This window comes from Lytechinus pictus, chromosome 15, assembly GCF_037042905.1.
Source record: "Lytechinus pictus isolate F3 Inbred chromosome 15, Lp3.0, whole genome shotgun sequence".
NCBI lineage: Eukaryota > Metazoa > Echinodermata > Echinoidea > Temnopleuroida > Toxopneustidae > Lytechinus > Lytechinus pictus.
Window position 1 is genome coordinate 30,320,123 of NC_087259.1, and position 19,175 is coordinate 30,339,297.

Genomic DNA, 19,175 nt, shown 5'->3' on the forward strand with positions numbered 1-19,175 from the left:
TCACAAGGTGAGGTGTTCTCTTTATGAGAGGACAAGTACAGAGGTTTCACAACATTATATAATTGATGAATCGTTTGTCATATTATGATTAGAATGAGTAAAAAGAGATGTTTTGGGGTATATTTTCAGTGTCCAAAAGGGGAGAGTTCTTCATCTGTGACATCATAGATCTTGGTCGCATTGCCAATGGGAGGATCTCCATTGCATTAGTGATCTCGACATTCAAATGCTCATAACTCTTCTATTGCTAGTCCTATTTTACTCAAACTTTTGTTGATCTTATTCTTTGATTTTTCTGCTTTCACAAAAGCTAACTTGCTCCAAGAGTTTCATTCTCCTTTAAGCTTACTTCATATCTGTTGTTCTTGAGACCATAAATATAATAATATGCAAATTAGGTAATAAATGAATATTCATTCAATAATAATAATGTAGGGTATTCATATTGCGCACATATCCACCTTGTTAGGTGCTCAAGGCGCTCCTATATTACCCGGCTAAGCTAGGCGTTCATAGTGCACACAGCTTTTTAAGGAATTTTTTTTTTTGCCTAATTAAAGTGATAACTGATTAAAATGGCAAAAGCCAATGTTTAGCCGGGGTACGTGGTATCATTTATAACATACAGTGCAATGTACTTCACACATACCCCCGGCCTTGCCCTTGCCGTTAGCCTTGGAAGTTGGAACGTTAACTACTTTTATAGAAGAATAAAATAAAATCGATAAATTAACTCAAGAAAACAGCTCACCACTCGTAATTGTCGTATACAAAATAAAACGTTCAGCATACTTCGCAAAATACCACTGATCACAGCCACAAACTCAATACAATACATGCACCCCACGTATTCACAAGCTCCCTATCACAACAAAATCATCCAATGACATGAGCAAAATCTCAAACAAAAGTGAAATTTTCTTATCTAAGTGACCGCATCTTGCACTAAAAATGTCACAATCGCATTTCCTTAACATCATAATTAAGCAATACGGTTCAAAAAGTGGATTTTTTGGCAATTTCGCGATGTTAATGGATTTTGGAAACGTCACAAAAAATTGACACTTCCGCGAGCCAATGCGGGTCGCCATTTTTCCCCGGAAGTCATTCACTATAACACACGGGCTCATACTAGAGAATGTGCCAACTCGGTTACTGAGAAAGTGAAATCGGCATACCTGGTTTCTATCTCCAATCACGGAGTGATAACGTTATCAGATCATCATGAAAATGGCTAGATATGAAGTGTGAGAAATAAGGATTGTTCAATTACAAGCAAGTTTGACGAAAGTTTCTTTAGACGTTCAGAAATCTTACTTCTAATCAACTTACCAACGATAGACGTTGTTCTGGTATCTTACTTCTGTGCTGGGATCTTACTTCTGGTCCCTCGTATAGGAGAGTCACAACCTATGCGTTAAAACCAATACACTAATCGTCAAAGAGTAGGGTGTTCACCCTATGTATTGAACCTGCCGGTCCCGGCAAAATTCAGGGTTCAGGTCAAGTTAAGCTAGACGTTCATATGCCATAATAATCAATATAATGATTGTGGCATTAACAGAAAAACAAGACAAGATAATAAAATCTGATGTGATGACCGTGTGTTTTGAATGAAATCTGATGATCATGTCTTTCATGACATGATGATGATGTGCACTTGACGACGTACGTTAACTAAGACTTAAGTTAGTTATGCCCTTACTTTTGGCAGTGTCTCCCGGGGGGGCCACTTCCATTGACGAGTGGATACCATGCGCGACCATGGGGTCTTGAAAAGCACCCTAAACACGTATTTTCCATATTCTGAAAATGCACCCCTTAACAAGTATTGGCGTCTGAAACCCTACCCTTAACAAGTATTGGAAACAAAACGATACTCTTGGCTAGTATTCCCTGAAATGAACCCCTAAACAAGTACAGCAATATTTTATTGTTATGTCACGGGTCCGTCGGTCGTCGGTTTTACCTTTACACCATTTGGTTTATACGGCCCCACCTTGCACACCTCAGTCGCATAAATCGGACTCTAAACACGTAGTGTTGGGGCAAAAAGGACATCCTTTATAAAGCATTTTAATTTTGTTTTATCATCCCCGCAAATTTTACCCTAAACACATAGCTTTCCTAGCGAAATAGATACCCTTTTTTCATTATTTTTGTGTTTTTGACACCCTTATCACGTTACGTACGTAACGTGCCCTATCTTGAAAAAGACATCCTTTTTACATGCTTTTTTGGTCGCGCATGGTATCCACTCGTCAATGTAAGTGGCCCCCCCCCCCCCCCCCGGGCAGTGTCTGTAATTTTCTCAAGTGTGATGCTGTATAAAACCAACATGAATTGATTAGTCTATGTTGATTTGAAACAATACACAAAAATTCAAGCATACTGCTGAAAATTTCATCAAAATCAGAATTAAAATAAGAAAGTTATGACATTCTTAAATTTTGCTTATTTTTCACAAAATCAGTTCTATGCACAACGTGGTGACATGAAAGAGTCGATGATATCCATTATTTCTTTGTTTTCCATACAATATTTCCATTTTTACAGATTTGAGAAAAAGGACCAACTCGACTGAACCATAAAATGTTAAAACAATGGCAATTCCACTTGTTCAGGAAGGAATATAACATTTTCTTAGTACAATGTGGAGAAAATCAGAATATTTCATATTTGATATAATAAAATACAGAAGAAAATGGTGAGTGGGAGAAGTCATCAGTTTTCCCTCATTTGCATGAAACTTAAAAATATCATAACTTTCTTATTTTACATCCGATTTTGATGAAATTTTTGACTCAGAAGATGTGCCTGACTAGGCCAGCTGTGCAATGGCCAACCAAGAAGGCAGAGCTCAGAGAGATCAATTCAAGACGTGAAATATATTGAGAGATTAAATTTTTAAAAAAGTTTGATAATAAGATCAACATTTTAGCTATATAGTTTTGTAAAGCAGATGAGACTGAAACGGGTGTTCTACTTTTTTATTATATCTAGATTTAGACAAATGTTTTTTTTTGTTGTTACGATACATTCACATTTCACAATTGGTTTTGGTCACTACTCGCCCTATGTATGAATGGCTTGATTGATGTTGATGACAGACCTGTTCCTTTCTCTTTCAGATGAATGTTTTACATATTTAATTTGCCAATAAATGGACTGATGATTTTGAATTCTTTTGGGTTAATTAAAATGATTTATGAAAAAAAAATCCTTCATTTCTTCAGGTGAGAAGGCGTTTTCTAAGGCTATGGCATCACATGAACTGTTGTTTGATTTGTTAGTGCAGTGAATGAGTCGTCAAGATGGCTTCAGATCTACCTAGTCGACAGTGTATAAGTGTCGCAAGCATTGCTGAATTCAGTGAACCCATTAGTGAAACAGATGAGATTGAAAGTGTAAGTCACCTACTGATCATGATTTATACACATCAAGAACTGTTTAATAGGTTATGGATGATTTTTGTAACAATTCGATATCTGTAAATAATATTAGACTGTATATATTGAATTTTGGAGATTTGATTTATTTCTGCATTCACATCAGAGATATATAATAAATACAGAGGTAATGAATATATAACAAATCAACAATACTGTGGCCGTCACATAAGCAATGAAAATAAATAACAAATCATTTTGTTCATTTAACCAAATTATAATGGAAAGGAATGCAGGAGAACGCCATCGTGAGCGATTAGGCTTGATAATGATGGCAGACTTCTACACTCTTCTCAAAGATACACTTTTTTAATAGAATTGAATGCAGTGTCTTTAACCTATTTGAACTGTAATTATTTGGATTTTGGACAAATAATATCTACTTTCTCCTCATGTATACTTGGTTAAGATCTTTTTTTCCTTTTCTTTAAATCTTCAAATTGCTGTTATCTGATTAACAACATGTACCAGTCAACCTACTATTTTATTGAATGATGATTTTCCATACAGGTTCGCAAACTTCAGAAGCTTGGAGACAAAGCCTTTAAGAAGAAGGACTATGCCGCGGCAGCTGCCTGCTACAAAGAAGCTCTTGAGATCGATGAAGAGAATGTCCAACTCTTGTCAAAGAGGGCAGTCTCCAACATTGAACTCAAGGATTACCAAGATGCAAGGATTGATGCTGATATCCTTGTTAAACTCAATCCTCATGTTCCTCAGGTACAGTATTATTTTTGTCTACCTTAAACAAATATCAGTATTTCAAATGATAAACAATGCGGCTTGAATTAATTGCTCAAAGTGTTTGAACAGATGCATTGCTGTAATACTAAAAAAAAGTGGCATACACTCATTTCATAAAATGAACAAGTAATATAAAAGTAATCTCAATGTTTTATCTCACTATTTCCATCAGTTATGGATTAATTACCTGTGTATTTTATCACTTGTATTGAGTAATATGTAGGCATTGTAAATTAAACTTTCCTGTCACTAAGTAAATACATCAATTTAAGAAAAAAAGGAATAAGCACCTCATGATTACTTAAAGAATTAACAGGTACGAATTTTGATTCATCCACGAGGATAGTCAATTGAAGATGGAAAATAATTCTTGTCATCATGACTCCCAATTTAGTGGAGAATGATGATCAGATTACAGGTGGGCTTATGAAGCATCAGTGGTCTGACATGAGACTTTCTCCACTTCTATGTAAGTCCAGATGACAAGAATGTTCTTTTTTTTTATGAATAGGTTACAGGAGATAGTTACATACACACATCTTATTCCGATTTCAATAGCTTTGGATGTAAGTTTTCTTACTTTTTAATATATTAACAGGGTCATGTTATTATATTATTTCAAACAGGGTCATTATCTGCTAGCAGTGTGTCTTGATAATCTAGAGGAGTATGGAGCAGCTATTACTGCTTTCCTAAGAGCATTACGCTATGATCAAAACCACCAAACACAACTGGTTGACAATGTTGCTGTTGTTGCTGCTAATCTGTGTCACTTTCCTGAGGATGTTCTTCAAAAGTTAGACGGTGAGTTTAGTTTCATATTTGTTGAAAAGAATCTGAGTTCTCAAGCTATATTGTCATGTTTGAATCTAAACCAAATTTTGTCTGAACTTTAAACACTGATGATGGATAAAGGAGAAAGGTATTAGAGTTAAGATAATATCAATTCACTATTTACATTATTTTGTTACTTTGGTCCTTTTAAAATTCATATGTTTACTGGGTCTAAACAGCCTTGATAATGGTTTTAACAATTTCGATCAAATGGTGTTTAGCCATTTTAGGAGGTTGGTTTGAGCACAGCATTTGTATCATTTAGGGTAAGCATCTTGAGAACTGATATTGCTCAGTGTGCTCTAAAAAAAGGGCACCAATGCAGTAAATCAATTTTCAACCATCGGTAACAAGACCTCCAATATACAACTTTAATATATATCACTTTGTGTTCAGCATTTTCATATGATTTTGTTTATACTTTTCATTCTGTTAAAAAGACTGGATTTTACCCCATTATCTCTCTCGTCTGTTTTTATAGATTGCAGCCCTATTGAGAAACTGATGATTGTAGCTGAGTGTATGTATGAATCAAAGCAATACGATGTCTGCATCCATGTTCAGCAGACTATCCAAGATATGAAACAAACAGACAAAGAGACCAAACTCAAGTCTCAATATCTTCTTGCCATGTGCTATCAGAAACTTGAGGAATTAGACCGTGCTCTGGACCAGTTCCACACCCTCCTATCCCAGGCTCTGAGTCACAAGAATGATATCTATGAGGCTTCGGCTTATCACAACCTAGCTCAGTTGAATCTTAAGGTTGGTCAGATCCACCATGGTATTGTCTTCTACGAGAAACTTCTTTCCATCTGCGAAGACTTGAGACAGAGAAGCGACGGAGCTGATGCCACAACTAGCAAGGGTGAGATGGATTATCTTGTAGGGGATAGACTACAAAAGCATGTGCATGAAATTCTAACCAGTGCTTACAGAGCTGCATCGGACCTTTCCCAAGCATTGTTCCATGCTGACCAGTACCTCTCTAAGACAGTCCAAGAAGATGTCAGCAAGGACAAGGAGGTTGTAGGAAAGGCATATCTGTTGGTTGGATTCCTTAGGGAAGGTTTAGGAGACTATGCAACGGCTCTCAAGCACTACCAGGAATACCTTGCTGTGAGTAAAACAAAGAATGATAAATCTGGGATTGCTCGAGCCTATGGCTGTCTTGGTCGAGTGTACCACCGACTTTGTAATTTTTCACTAGCGCAGTCTTTCTATGAACAACAGCATGCTATTGCAGAGAAGTTCAAGTACTTGCAAATGGTTGCTTCTGCTCTGAAAAATCTTGCCAAGCTATTTACTGAAAGAGAGAATCACGATGAGGCGATCAAATGCTTGGAAAAGTATCTTCGAGTAAGTAGGAAGCTAGATGAGTTCTACACTGAATGTGAGGCTTTCATTGACATAGGAGATTTCTATCAACATCAAGATAGAGTCATGCAATCAGAGTATTACTATGAACAGGCATTTAATCTTGCAGAAAGGACTAAACTAACAGCACACCTTCATAAAGCAGCCTCTAAACTAGCCCAAGTTCTTGTTCAGTCAGACGATGAGAAGAAAATTGAAAAGGCACGGTTCCTGTGTGAGGAGAGTATGAAATATTGTCAAAGAGTTCAAATGGTTCACGAGGAAGATGGCACAGTAGTTCCTGAAGAGATTCAACAATGCCTCTTACGAAGCTCTTCTATGTTGAAAATCAGCCTTTGCCAGCTTCAGAGGAACTTGGAAGCTCTAGAGATTGCTGAAGAACAAAATAGTTCTAGCTTCCAGGAGATACTTGCTAAACAGACGAGAGATGATACCATTGATCAGAGCAGTAGTATGACATTCCAGGACATTTGTAAGCTGGTCAATTCTCAGTCAAGTACTGTTGTATACTATGATGTTACTGATCTTGGTGTTCTCACATGGGTGCTTAAACCTAACAAGGGCTGTGTCCACTTTGTGAAAGAAGTTCCAGAAGGAAGGCAAAGATCTTCAGAGTATCTCAAGGACCTGGTTTCCTCTATTCACTCCAGCGAGGGCGGGCTTGAGAGTATGTATGACTGTGAATACAGAGCACTACCCATGCTGGATTCGGAGACTTTCAAAATGCAACTCTACTTCAAGTCAATGTCAAGGAATTACACACCTATAAGCTTCACTTCCAGAGCTTACAGTGCCCCAGGAACTCCCATTGGAAAGACCACACAGAATCCACTGAGGACGCTGCACCGCTTCCTTTGGGAGCCCATTGCTGAACATGTCACAGAAGGGGAGGTCATCATAGTTCCTAATGATGCATTGACACAGCTTTCATTTGATTCACTGACTGATAATGAAGGTCACCAGCTAGGGGATACATTGAATATGACATCTATACCATCTCTAATGGTTCTAAAGCATCTTATCAACAACCAAGAGAACATCAATAATCTATATCTGGCAGACTCTCATGCGACAGATGATCAAGCATCTCAAGTCACAGGTAAGGCCAGCTCTGTATCATATTAAATCATAATATATATGAGTTTGCTTGAGGAAATGTGCAGGAAACCAAGGGATCAGGCTTTAATTGTATTAAGCTGTCTTTTATTCAATCTTTTTTTAGCTATTACATTATGTAACTCAGAAATTTAACTTTCATTTATCATTTGGAATCACCACAATGAAAGGCAGTTAAGATGATATCCCTTATAATGCCATTTAGAAATACCTATTGATATTTGTAAAAGGGTTTTCTTTTTGGTTTGTCTGGTTTTTTTTTTCAGCTTACTGTTTCAGTAGAGTTCAGACACATAAACTAATGATTAATCAGTTTGGACAAAGTCCAATATTATTTGATTCTGTCATACTTGTGATGTGTCTACACTGTAGGTGATGAAGGCTCCAAGTTGAACCCAGCCTCTCCAATCTACCTTGATCACATGAATCGTGTAGTTGTTCCTCAGTCTACTCTACCTCACCAACCCATCATGGATACTGTCAAAGTAGCACCTGAGATGGCTGCCACCAGGATGTACAACCCAAGCCATGTGGCCTTTGATAGGACTTTCCATGGCACGGTGGGAGATGGCAGGGACCCTGTCCTAGCGCAGGAGGAGAGGAGAGTGAGGGAGGGGTGTGCAAGAGGGAGTACCCTTATTAGCAAGACCTGGAGCGGGGGAGAGGTACCTTCCGTCAGGGACGGGAGGGTGGGGACGTACCGACAGAGGGAAGGGGTAGCTGGTATCGTTGCAATGGGCAACCCGACATTGCCTGAGAAGATGAGACTACATGGCAAGGTGAGCATTGGTTTGAGGTTTGAATTTGATTCAAAGACTCATTTTAATGTGTTGGTGAGAATATGCTTATTGCAATGCAGCATACCTTGGGGGTATTTACAATGGTGCATCAAGCATGAACCTAACCATGTTTTTATAAAAACATTGCAATTACCTGTGATACCTGAGTTGCCATTAACATCACAAATAATTGCATTATTTGTTATAGGAGTAAATTGGTCTGAAATATTAGTTTATGAGATAAATATTTGTTTTAAGTTATGAAAAATTGAGTTGCTGAGTCATGAATTGAGCACTACTGTAGTCAAAAAGTTTATTGGCGACTCATGAAGGGGCTTACTTTTGTGTCTGGACAAGCTCACTTTAGTTGTTTTCAGGTCCTCTGATTAATTCCAAGTAACTTCCATAACAATTGAACAAAAGAGAAAGATTGGTGTTATGTTTGTTTTAATTGTTACAGATCTGGAAACCTAACTCTGATCTGGAAATTGCCCAGATGGAAACCCACAAGATTGCTGATTACCTTCACACTGAACCATACCTCGGGTCAAAGGTCACCAAGGAAGCTATCTTGTCAGCATTGCCAACGGCAACCCTCATCCATTTAGCTCTGTATGGATCATGGGAGGATGGGGTGCTAGCATGCGCCCCTAACCCTACCACCCAACCGATGGGGGATGGGGTGTATCCTGAAGGGGCGTATCAGATCGGGGTACAAGACATCCTTGGTATGAAGCTATGCAGTCAGCTTGTGGTGCTCAGCTGTTGCTATGGCAACAGGCATCGGACCGTTCATCTTGATCTACCCCTTGCATTCATTGCCGCAGGTTTGTAATAAGAAATCATGATTTAAAACTTATTAATTCTTCAGTGGTATCTTTCAAGGATTTGGTACAGAATTACATAAATCCTTCTTAAATCTTGGTCATCTTACGTTGATATTTCCAGAGCACATTGTATTCCTCGATAGATAAAGGGCTCTAATTAAGTTTTTGTTTCTGTCTTGGAAACAAAATGATGGAATGCTTTATTTCATGTTAATGTTGTTTTGCATGATTAAAAAAAAAAAAACTGAATTTTTTTTTTATCATCAAAATGAATATTTCAACAATATTTTGGTGTATTTGTTAGTTTGACTTGTTTTCTATTTCTTTTTGATTGGTTTGGACTTAAATCTATGAATTGATATTGAAGTGTACATTTATTTGACAACCTTATCTTATTTTTCCCTGAAGGTGCTCAATGTGTTTTGGTAATGTTATGGGCGGTCAATGATCTAGTGAGGAATAAGTTCTGGCATCATTTCTACCTATCTCTTCAAGAAGGTACCATGGTATCACAAGCTGTACAAGCAGCTAAACAGGCAATCAGACAAGATAATAGGTGAATATTAGTATTGACCTCATGCAATCATACTTAATTAAATACTAAATCTACCCCAGCATTTGATCACCTGAACAAATAGAGAAAGAATTAGGCAAGCTTTGCACTGAAAATTTTATAAAAAGTCTGATATTATAAAACTGTAAGTTATGGCATTTTTAACTTTCACTATTTCATTTGAATAAAATCTTTTTTATGCATATCCTGGTTGGTATGCAACGGATTGAGCCATTGATGTTTCATGCTCTTACTAGTTCTTAAGTATTTTGGTATATTAAATATGCAATTTATCCACAGATTTGATGATAATGATATCCACAAAGTCACTGATAACCTCTGGTTAGACAGAGAGCCATTTGTAAATTACCAGTCTATGGAAAAAATTATATTCTTGAGGCATTGCTATACCAAATGATATTTCCATGTTCAAATATTGATAATTCTGATTTTCATGTTTGTATAGGTTCCAAGATGCACGTAATTGGGGTGCCTTCCATGTGATTGGGTTTGATCAGTATATCAATCTTATGACCATCAAACATGCTATGGTTGATCACCAGCTGAATCAAACACAGAAACATGTTCTTAATAACATGAAAGAAGATGCTCTTAATCTAAGGGAAGACAATCCTGAAGGTACAGTAAATATATATGAAATGATATATATCACATGATGTTGGTATACTTTGAGATTAATTTAGAAGTTTTAAACTTTAATGATTAGTTTTAATAGACTTAAAGCCCTGTGTAGACATACTTCATAGTTACCAATCTTCAAGTTTGTCAAAGATTTCGTTTAGACAAGTAGATATAATAATCAATGAACTAAAAAGTAATTCTGACCTCTGTCCGGATGCACCCTAGACTTATTACTTGGGGGAGGGGTTAATTGTGACACTTCCGGTTCCGCACTTTGATCATGGAGAAATGGGACTCTCACTCGATAAATCAATCTTAAAGATTAGTTATGTGGATGATACACCAGCTGTTTGAAAGCAATCAAATCCTTGTGATATAGTTACATCTGATGGATTCATCCACTCTTCTACCTTGCTACAATGGTCAAGATAATAAACCCATGAATATGATAAAACTATTAATGAATGTATTGAATGAATAAAAATCTTGTGAAATTTTCTAATATGAAAATATTTTATAATTTGAATATCCTTTAATATAATAATGTAGCAACAGTTTCTGAAAATAGTGTGATTTCGTAAGAAGTAAACACATTTTTCTCTTTTATACCTTTTTTTTTCAGATAAGACTGACTCAGCATTGATAACAAAGCTTTGTTCACATATGGCCTCAGCTCTCACACATCATGTTCATTTTCCTACTGTATTGAGCTGCATCCTAAGCCTGGTATGAACAGGACTTTTTCTACTCTCTGTTTTTTATTTTTTCTATATATTTTATCAACATATGTACGTGAAAATTAAAGATTTAATGGAGATGGAATTAAAATCACATTCAATTGCTTGTAAAGTCATTGTACAAATAGTTTTACACTCTACTGTACAAAAGATTCTCCAGAAAGTAATAAAAAAGGAGTCCCTTTAGTTGAAATGGTTTACAAACACCCAATAGTCTCACACCAATTTGTCAGTTTGAAAGGGTCTATCAATATCTTTGGTTAGGTGGGGTAGAGTTTGTAGGGGCAACTTTGTTGTGCACAGTCCATCACTGTTTCATGCATGTCTCTTATTTATTGAATCCTCGTACCAAGCACACTGTTTCACAAAATTAATCATCAATATCAAATGCCCAATTTCTACAACTAATTTGATTTTGGCAAACAAATTTAACTTGTTATTGGTGAAGATTTTATGAAATGAAATGAAATTTATTATCAATTACAAATGGTAAAGTTTTGCAATTAATTTGGTGTTAGCCAAAGGAATAAAACTTGTTTTTGATAAAGTTCATGATAAGGGAATCACTTTTCCGTAACATTTCAGTTCCCTATCCTGTTCTTCCCGATACAGCTACAACAAACTAAGAAGCTTCTATCATGCCCTGAGGGTGAACCTTTCCCATCTTGGATCCTACCGGTTGAAGTCTTTACCTCTCCTGCAGCTGTTCCTCTTCTTAACCTCATGGGATTCCATTTCCAGCCTCGTGGCCAGACAAGCTATGAACCATTCGTGGTGTTCCCAACACGAGATCTGGATGGCCTTCTTCACCCTGCACTCCAGGCTTTTGAAGCTTTGATCGGTAAGTGGATGGCTGTAGCCTTGGGAATCTGTTCAGTAACAGGGAGAGATGGAGAGAAGAATCAGAGAGAGAGAGAGATAGAAAGAGAGTTACAAGAATATAATAATAATAATAATATATACTGATTTATATAGCGCAGAAACTATGTGCATATATTCTACTGCGCTGCAATTAAGAGCTAGTGAAATGCTTGAGAACAGATTTAGAAAAGGGGGTGAAGAAATGTATGGGGATTATTTGAACAGATGGGTTTTTAAGTTTGAGTTTGAACATTTCTACTGATGGACAGGATCTTATTACATACCGCAAACCATTCCATAATTTTGGGAGGGAGAGAGAGACTGACAGGCACGGAGAGAGGGGAGACGAAAAAAAAAAAAGAGACAGGTGGAGAAAAGAGAAGGGATGAGAGAAGAGTGAAGAAAAATAAAAGAACTGGAGAGGGAGAGAGATTTTATGCCAACATCTACATTTCTGCTTTCTTACGGGGGGGGGGGGGGGGGGCAGGGGAAGCATTTTACTTATAAATAGTGCATTTTGTTTTCAAGAAAAAATGAAGCCTCATTGTTCTGAAGAAAATGGTGATTTCTGTTCCCCTTAATGCTTTTTGTTTTTTCAAGTTGTCACACTAATTTGATTTAATGCAGTTGGAGAATTAGATATTATCGATTCTCTTGTTTATGTCCATTTATCAAGGTTTGTTATCACTTTCTTTTTTATTATTAATTGCAGCTATCTCAAAGAACACAGAAGTGAGTCATTGTTTGGCTAAGGTCCTGACTGAACATGAAAAGCTCTCATCAGGTCTTATTGACATTGTAAGTTTACCACTTATATGAGTTGATGCAACATTTCTTGGTCGCACATCACTAAATTCACTTTGAATCCTTTCTAATATTGGGATGTGTAATAGTGCTGCGATCTAATTATTTAATTAAAGGACTGGACTAATGAGACCGTTAAGCTACAAGAGACTTCATGATTTATCTCAGAATGATGTAGCTAGTGTCAAGATTTGTGGAATTGGTGTTGTTTAATTTTGGAAATAGTTACCATTAATTATAGGTTAGAAATGTGAAGACACTGTGAAAGACTGTTCCCCAACCTTGCTGCAGAATGATCTATCACTAATCAGGGAGAGATTGGTTTTCAAGAGTGATTTAAATCACCTATTACTATTTCATGTTTGATTTGCATTTAGTTGATACAAGCAAGACAATTTCTTAACACTGAACGGTAATTGAAAGATTTCTCGGAAAGCCTTACATTCGAAATCTTTAGATGGTTTTAAAATTGAGCCTTGCTAACATGTTGGTAGTGTAGCCTATCTTGGGTTATTCTGTTGACACCTTTTTGTCTACACAGAGTTTAACAGTTCTTGCTTAACGAAATATGAGTTGTTATGTTAAATTCACAGAGTATATGCTTGAAAAGTGAGTCATTATTTTAAATTGTTATCACCTGCCATTAAGAATTCTGTTTTTACTGCACATTTGAGTTATAATTTGGGAAGACCAATCTGAATATCTGTAACTGTTATATCCATGGGAAATAAAATCTGATCCACCATTTGAAAACAATACCACAATTGATTGTTCACACAGCTTTGTTGAATTTTCTGTCATGTGAGAAAATATTCGCAATACTGCTATTTAAAATCTTTCTTACACATTTTATCCATATTTATTGTTGCATCCATTTTATCTTCAATTGATTATTTATCAAATTAAATGTTCCTAATATTCTCTTTATGTTTTAAAAACGTATGTTTATTTACCATTGTCTCCTCCCTCAGCTGTCAATCACTAAACACATGCCCGAGATTCAACTACGATGTAATGATTCTGGTATCCATAGTATGTGGGTTGATAATACAGCTAGAGAGATACTACAAGCCATGGGATTTAGACAGGTTGGCAAGCTGATACTCTTTGAAGGAAGCAAATCAAACAAGTAAAAAACATTTTACTAATCATTACTATTTCATTTGTCACTTTAAGAAATCAAGAACATGACAATATATGCAATGCAATAAAAAGAGTGTAATAAATATCATGTAAATATTTTGTAGACGCTTTTGCACCCAACCAGGTAGCCTTGCTTGAGAATTCATCAGCCATAACGTTGTACTCCCTGTGCGTGGGCTCGGCCATTTTGTTCTGTTTGCGCCTTTTAGTAACTAAGAGCTGCCAACAAATGGAACAACGTGGCCATGCTCACGTGCCAGGATTATAATGATATGGGCCAATAAATTCAAGCAGAATTCCTATTATTAACATAACTGTACCTTGGTGATTAAAGGTTTGGAAGTATAGTTCCATGTTTTGATATATAGATCTAGATAAGGAAAAAATATGGTCCTTAAAGTGGTTAATATTCATGATCTTTGGTGAGTTTCTTATCTCTTTATTTTAGCAGTCCACCTGTCTTCACTGAAAAATCATGGGCTTTCACCGGTCCAAAAAAACCCATAATGACTTGGCCCTATTTTTGTGTTCGAATTCAACCATGGCCTAGCAATGAGTTAATCCAAACTTTTTACCACTCCCAAACCTAAGTGTTAAATATTGAGAGCTATGTAAAAGCTAAGTCTTATTATTATCATATTATTACTGTGGAGCATTGTGGCCCAGTGGATAAGTCTTCTGACTTTGAAACAGAGGGTCGTGGTTTCGAATCCCAGCCATGGCGTAATTTCCTTCAGCAAAAAATTTATCCACATTGTGCTGCACTTGTCCCAGGTGAGGTGAATAGGTACCCGGCAGGAATAATTCCTTGAATGCATGAGCGCTGAGAGGCAGCTCGAGCTAAAGCTGGGGTAATAATAATAATAACTCGCCTATTATTATTATTATTGGTCTTATATCTTTTCTTTAGAAACCAGCTGTATGCAGTGCTTCAAGTCCTTTGTGCTGTGTGTGGTGAGAAAGGCAAGAACATGTTAGAGAGACTTGATATGCGATACCTTGGTTTAGCACCCAGTCGTCTGGCAGCCAAGTCCCCTCGTCAATCTCCTTCTAAGTCAGCTCGTCTGAAGTCCAGTAGCACGGTCAGATTGACCACTCCACCCAAGACCATCAGTCGTCTCCGAACCTTGAATCCTGTCGTCTTACCAGGAAACAAGGTATGAAACTCAGCCATTTTTAGATCAATTTACCTTTATCTGTCACCTCCATTGTTGAATAAATGTGTATTTTGGAATAGTGTGGTTGATAATTGTAACACTAGGTTCAGCAAACATTTATTGATAGCAAACAATTTTTTTTAATGGCACTTTTCATTAATCATGGGTAAACATGTACCTTAAATGACAGCCAGGCACTACAGAAGCAAACCAGCACTGGTGTTACGTTGGTCGCCTGTAGCGGGGAAACAATTCAGTTTTTTTTCTTCAAACATAATAAACCTGAATGTATATTTATCTTTATATTCTTGATCAGATGGATTTCTCAACACCGTGGTGGAGTGAGGAAGCAAGACAAACAGAGGTTACAGAGAAAATGAAACTAGCCAAGGAGTGAGTTCATATTATAACTTCTTTAATAGAAGACTCTGCTCTGATATAGAGTTTATTTCAAGTGAAATAATTATGAAAATTGAAGCAAAACATTATTTTATTCATTTCTTTATTTATTTTTTTTTTTTTTAACAGGGTAGGCCCATCAATAATTCCAAATGGACCTGATTGAAAAATTATTTGACAATTTACTTTGGTACTTTGGGTAATTGGTGTATTGTATTCACTGTTACCATGAGAGTCAATGGTGTTTTTGGATTCTATTGTGGGTGGGGGGGGGGGTGGCTGAATCACCAGCTCATCTGCAATTGTAGACCTCTTGACAAAATGAGACCATTGTGTATTGTATGCCAGTGACAAAAGGTAAATCTTGTTTCTTATGCATTTCTATTTGGTATCCAAATGAATAAAATCATTTATTCATTCATACTATCATCCATCTAAGTTCATGTTTCTGCTTGTATTTCAGTCTGAGTGCTGTTCACATTGGTTACTCTCAGAGAATGCAGAAGAACAGTAGATGGCATCTAGAAGCCATAGCACCTCAAGCAAGGGAAGAGAGAGACAAGGTTGGTCTTGCTCCTTCCAAACCCAGAAAGGTCAAGATGAAACCTGGTGCCTCACCGTCCATCCCCAGGGTACCCATAGACTACGTTGAACCACTAACTGCAGAAGCTATAGAACAGCGTAGAGACTATGCTCATTTCCTTTCAAGGGTACGATCGCTGGATTTAGAGAAACGGCATCAGGGCTCGGTGCAGGGACTTTTCCTTCCATATGTGAACAACACAAAGGCTGAAGCAAAGTGAGCAGCCTAGAATAGACAATACAATGATAAGGAGATGCTTGGTCTATTATGAGTGCAGTGCAATGATATGTAGGTTTCCATCAGGGTTTTGGAACTTGACTTCGGTAATGCTTACTATTTGGTAAGGCCCACTAGTGAAGGGACTGTGAATGTTGCTATTCTGTGTGACAGCTATAAAATTGTTGGAAAGAGGGAAAGAGGAATTTATCCAGATTGTATTGACCATATTCTGTAATGGAGATAATACCTACTGTTTGTGACTGGAATAAACTTGATTAGAGTTTGATTTAAAGTTCAATGTAGGGTTTTTCTATGAGATAAAATAATTACTGAGCTGAATTTGAAAGAATGACTTGTGTCTTTATATAATTCTACAAAACTGACTCCAAACCTTCCAATGGTACTTGTATACCATTCAAAATAATATACCGTAGTAGCTTTCATAAGTCCAGGGCCCCGTGACACAAAGGTTAGCCATTAATTGTTAATTTGAAAGGGCTATTCTGATTGGCTCCTATATTCAGTCTACTGAGCAAAATGCGCATGCAACGATGGTCATGATAGGCCAATTCATTTAACGATTGATCACTAACCTTTGTGTTACGGGGCCCTGGGTTCGTTGTATTGGTGTGATGGTAGCATTATATTTAAAAGGATTGATTAAATCATTTTATGATTTCATATTGAGTGTTGACCCATTTGGTGTTGGTGTCAGGACAGTTTTCACATCAGCACAACACCAAACTTAGAATGAAGCTGGTCTTGCATGAATCACACAAGGTATTCAGTAATGAGATTATATGATCATATTTGTAAACTCACATTAGATGTTTGAAGTTATGATAGGCAATCTGAACTGGGCTTCCAACACAAGTACTGACACCAAACATCAAATTCACCCATTGTTTATTGTCCTTCCCAGAAGAAGAAATAGAGAACACCTTTTCTCATTTTTTGTGGGTTAGTATTGTCATTCAGCTAGATGAAAGTGTGATAATAGTAATAATAATGGTATATTTACCCAGGGTACCCACTTCTGTCTCCAATCTGAACGTTCAATTGTATAACATTTGTCTTATTTATTAAGAATAATGGTGATGTATTGTATTATTTTAATATTAATGATTTACTGTCTTTTGATGGACAATACATTGTATTTGATATTTTATGAGATATGAAAATAAACCAAACTGAAACTAAGCTAGGCTACCTATTTAGGTGCACAGAGCTTTTATAGGAATTACTTGTTGCTGGTACCCATTTACCTCACCTGGGTCGAGTTCAACACACTGTGGATGAATTCTTTGCTGAAGGAAACTACGCCATGGCTGGGATTCGAACTAATCCACTAGGCCACGACGCTCATGAATTCAATCTGATTTTGGTGCCTTGAACAAACCAGAGAGGTGTTTAATGTTTTTTAATGGGGGTGGGGATGTTTGCAGATTGATTGGTACTCTATTAATTTTGAGAGGCAAAATGATGTAGCTGGCATTCACAGAAATTTGATATTTTCAAAAAGAAAGGCTTTGTTTATGTAAGAAAATTTGTTTTTGCCTAAACATTGACATGCCTCATTGTAATGGCCCAGAGAATCACTGAGGAAAGTTAGGCTTTCACACCCATGGTTAATGATAAATAAATAAAATAATATAGGATTTGTATAGCGCACGTATCCAACTTGCTACGTGCTCAAGATGCTCCTATATTACCCCTGATAAGCTAGTCTACCGATTCTGGTGCTCAAAACTTTTTGAGGAATTACTTCCATTTACCTCACCTGGGTTGAGTGCAGCACATTGTGGATAAATTTCTTGCTGCAGGAAAAACATGCCATGGCTAGGATTTGAACTCGCGACCCTCTGTTTGAAAGGAGAGAGTCAGAACCACTAGACCACGACGCGCCCACATGAATAATTCTCTGACCAATAGTACAAGAATCAAATTTTTTTTTTTAATAGACAAGCTTCAATATGGTCAATGATTTTATAGATTTGTGTTACTTCTGATTTTGCTTCTTGTATGCCTTGGTATAAGATTACCCATTTTAAGTAAATTGAGGTCTTTTCAAACAGAGTGGAGTTATTTGTAGACCTTGAAGATCATTAATCGAGTAATTCTATAATATTTATATTATAAAAATGTTTGTTTGATGAATATTTTGAATCTTATGGGAACTGAAGCTAACTAAAGATATGCCGTAATTCACTGTAATTTGGCCATATTAGGAAACTTCATCTCCATGGTTTTGCTTCGAAGTCTTAAGTTAAACATACTATCTGATTTTTTTTCATATGGCCATGAAGGTTGACATTGGTTTTCATTAAAATTGCATATGTAAATGCTGAACTTTGAATTTGAAAATTGATATGTAGATTCTTTTGCAAAATGATTTATTGGAAATGATTCTATTCTGTACATATCAATGTTAAAATTTGTACTTTGCTGATAAGCTTTCAGTTGAATCTTTGATCTTGTTTTTGAGTTGAGGTAATCTTTGCTGAATACAGGGCAATATTTGTCATTACCTTGTTTGCAAGGTCCATGTCCTTTCCGTCCATGTTTTCATGAAAAAAACAATACCAAAATATGATGAATGCATTATTCAAGTATTATTCATTGTTTTTAAAATATGTAATATATGTATTGATGACATTTATTTTTTGTAAATTATTTGCTCCAAGAGTGTATTTCATGGAGATTTGTATATTTGTTATATTTCAATAAGCACCTTCTACTGTACATTTATGAAATAAATTTCTATAAGTTTATTGATTATCAAGAAAAAATGTCCAGATGTGATTTATTCAATAGTAAAATTGTTTACATTCCTCAAGATGCCATTGAAAAAATAATATTTATTACATTATTAATTTAATTCTCTTTAATCTTCATTTTGATACCACAGGAGTATTTCATGATACAAATGAGTGATTTTCACTGACAACTGT

The 19,175-nt window shown here is 36.4% G+C and overlaps 1 protein-coding gene across 2 annotated transcripts; it reads left to right on the plus strand.

The window, feature by feature from the left end:
• The first annotated feature begins 3,239 nt into the window (after window positions 1-3,239).
• LOC129278080 (tetratricopeptide repeat protein 28-like) lies at window positions 3,240-19,007 on the plus strand. 2 transcript variants are annotated; one of them, XR_010295821.1, is made up of 16 exons: window positions 3,240-3,407; window positions 3,960-4,169; window positions 4,820-4,997; window positions 5,509-7,503; window positions 7,893-8,299; window positions 8,760-9,126; window positions 9,535-9,682; window positions 10,146-10,318; window positions 10,944-11,047; window positions 11,671-11,899; window positions 12,632-12,717; window positions 13,695-13,852; window positions 14,777-15,023; window positions 15,340-15,416; window positions 15,886-16,682; window positions 17,505-19,004. XR_010295821.1 is itself a non-coding variant. In XM_054914295.2 (15 exons), exons 1-15 carry the CDS (start codon window positions 3,315-3,317, stop codon window positions 16,223-16,225), a joined length of 4,812 nt encoding a protein of 1,603 aa, XP_054770270.2. In that variant the 5' UTR covers window positions 3,240-3,314; the 3' UTR covers window positions 16,226-19,007. The 2 variants fall into 2 exon arrangements, 1 of the variants encoding a protein (XP_054770270.2); XM_054914295.2 differs by having other exon boundaries at window positions 15,886-19,007.
• The last annotated feature ends 168 nt before the right edge of the window (window positions 19,008-19,175 follow it).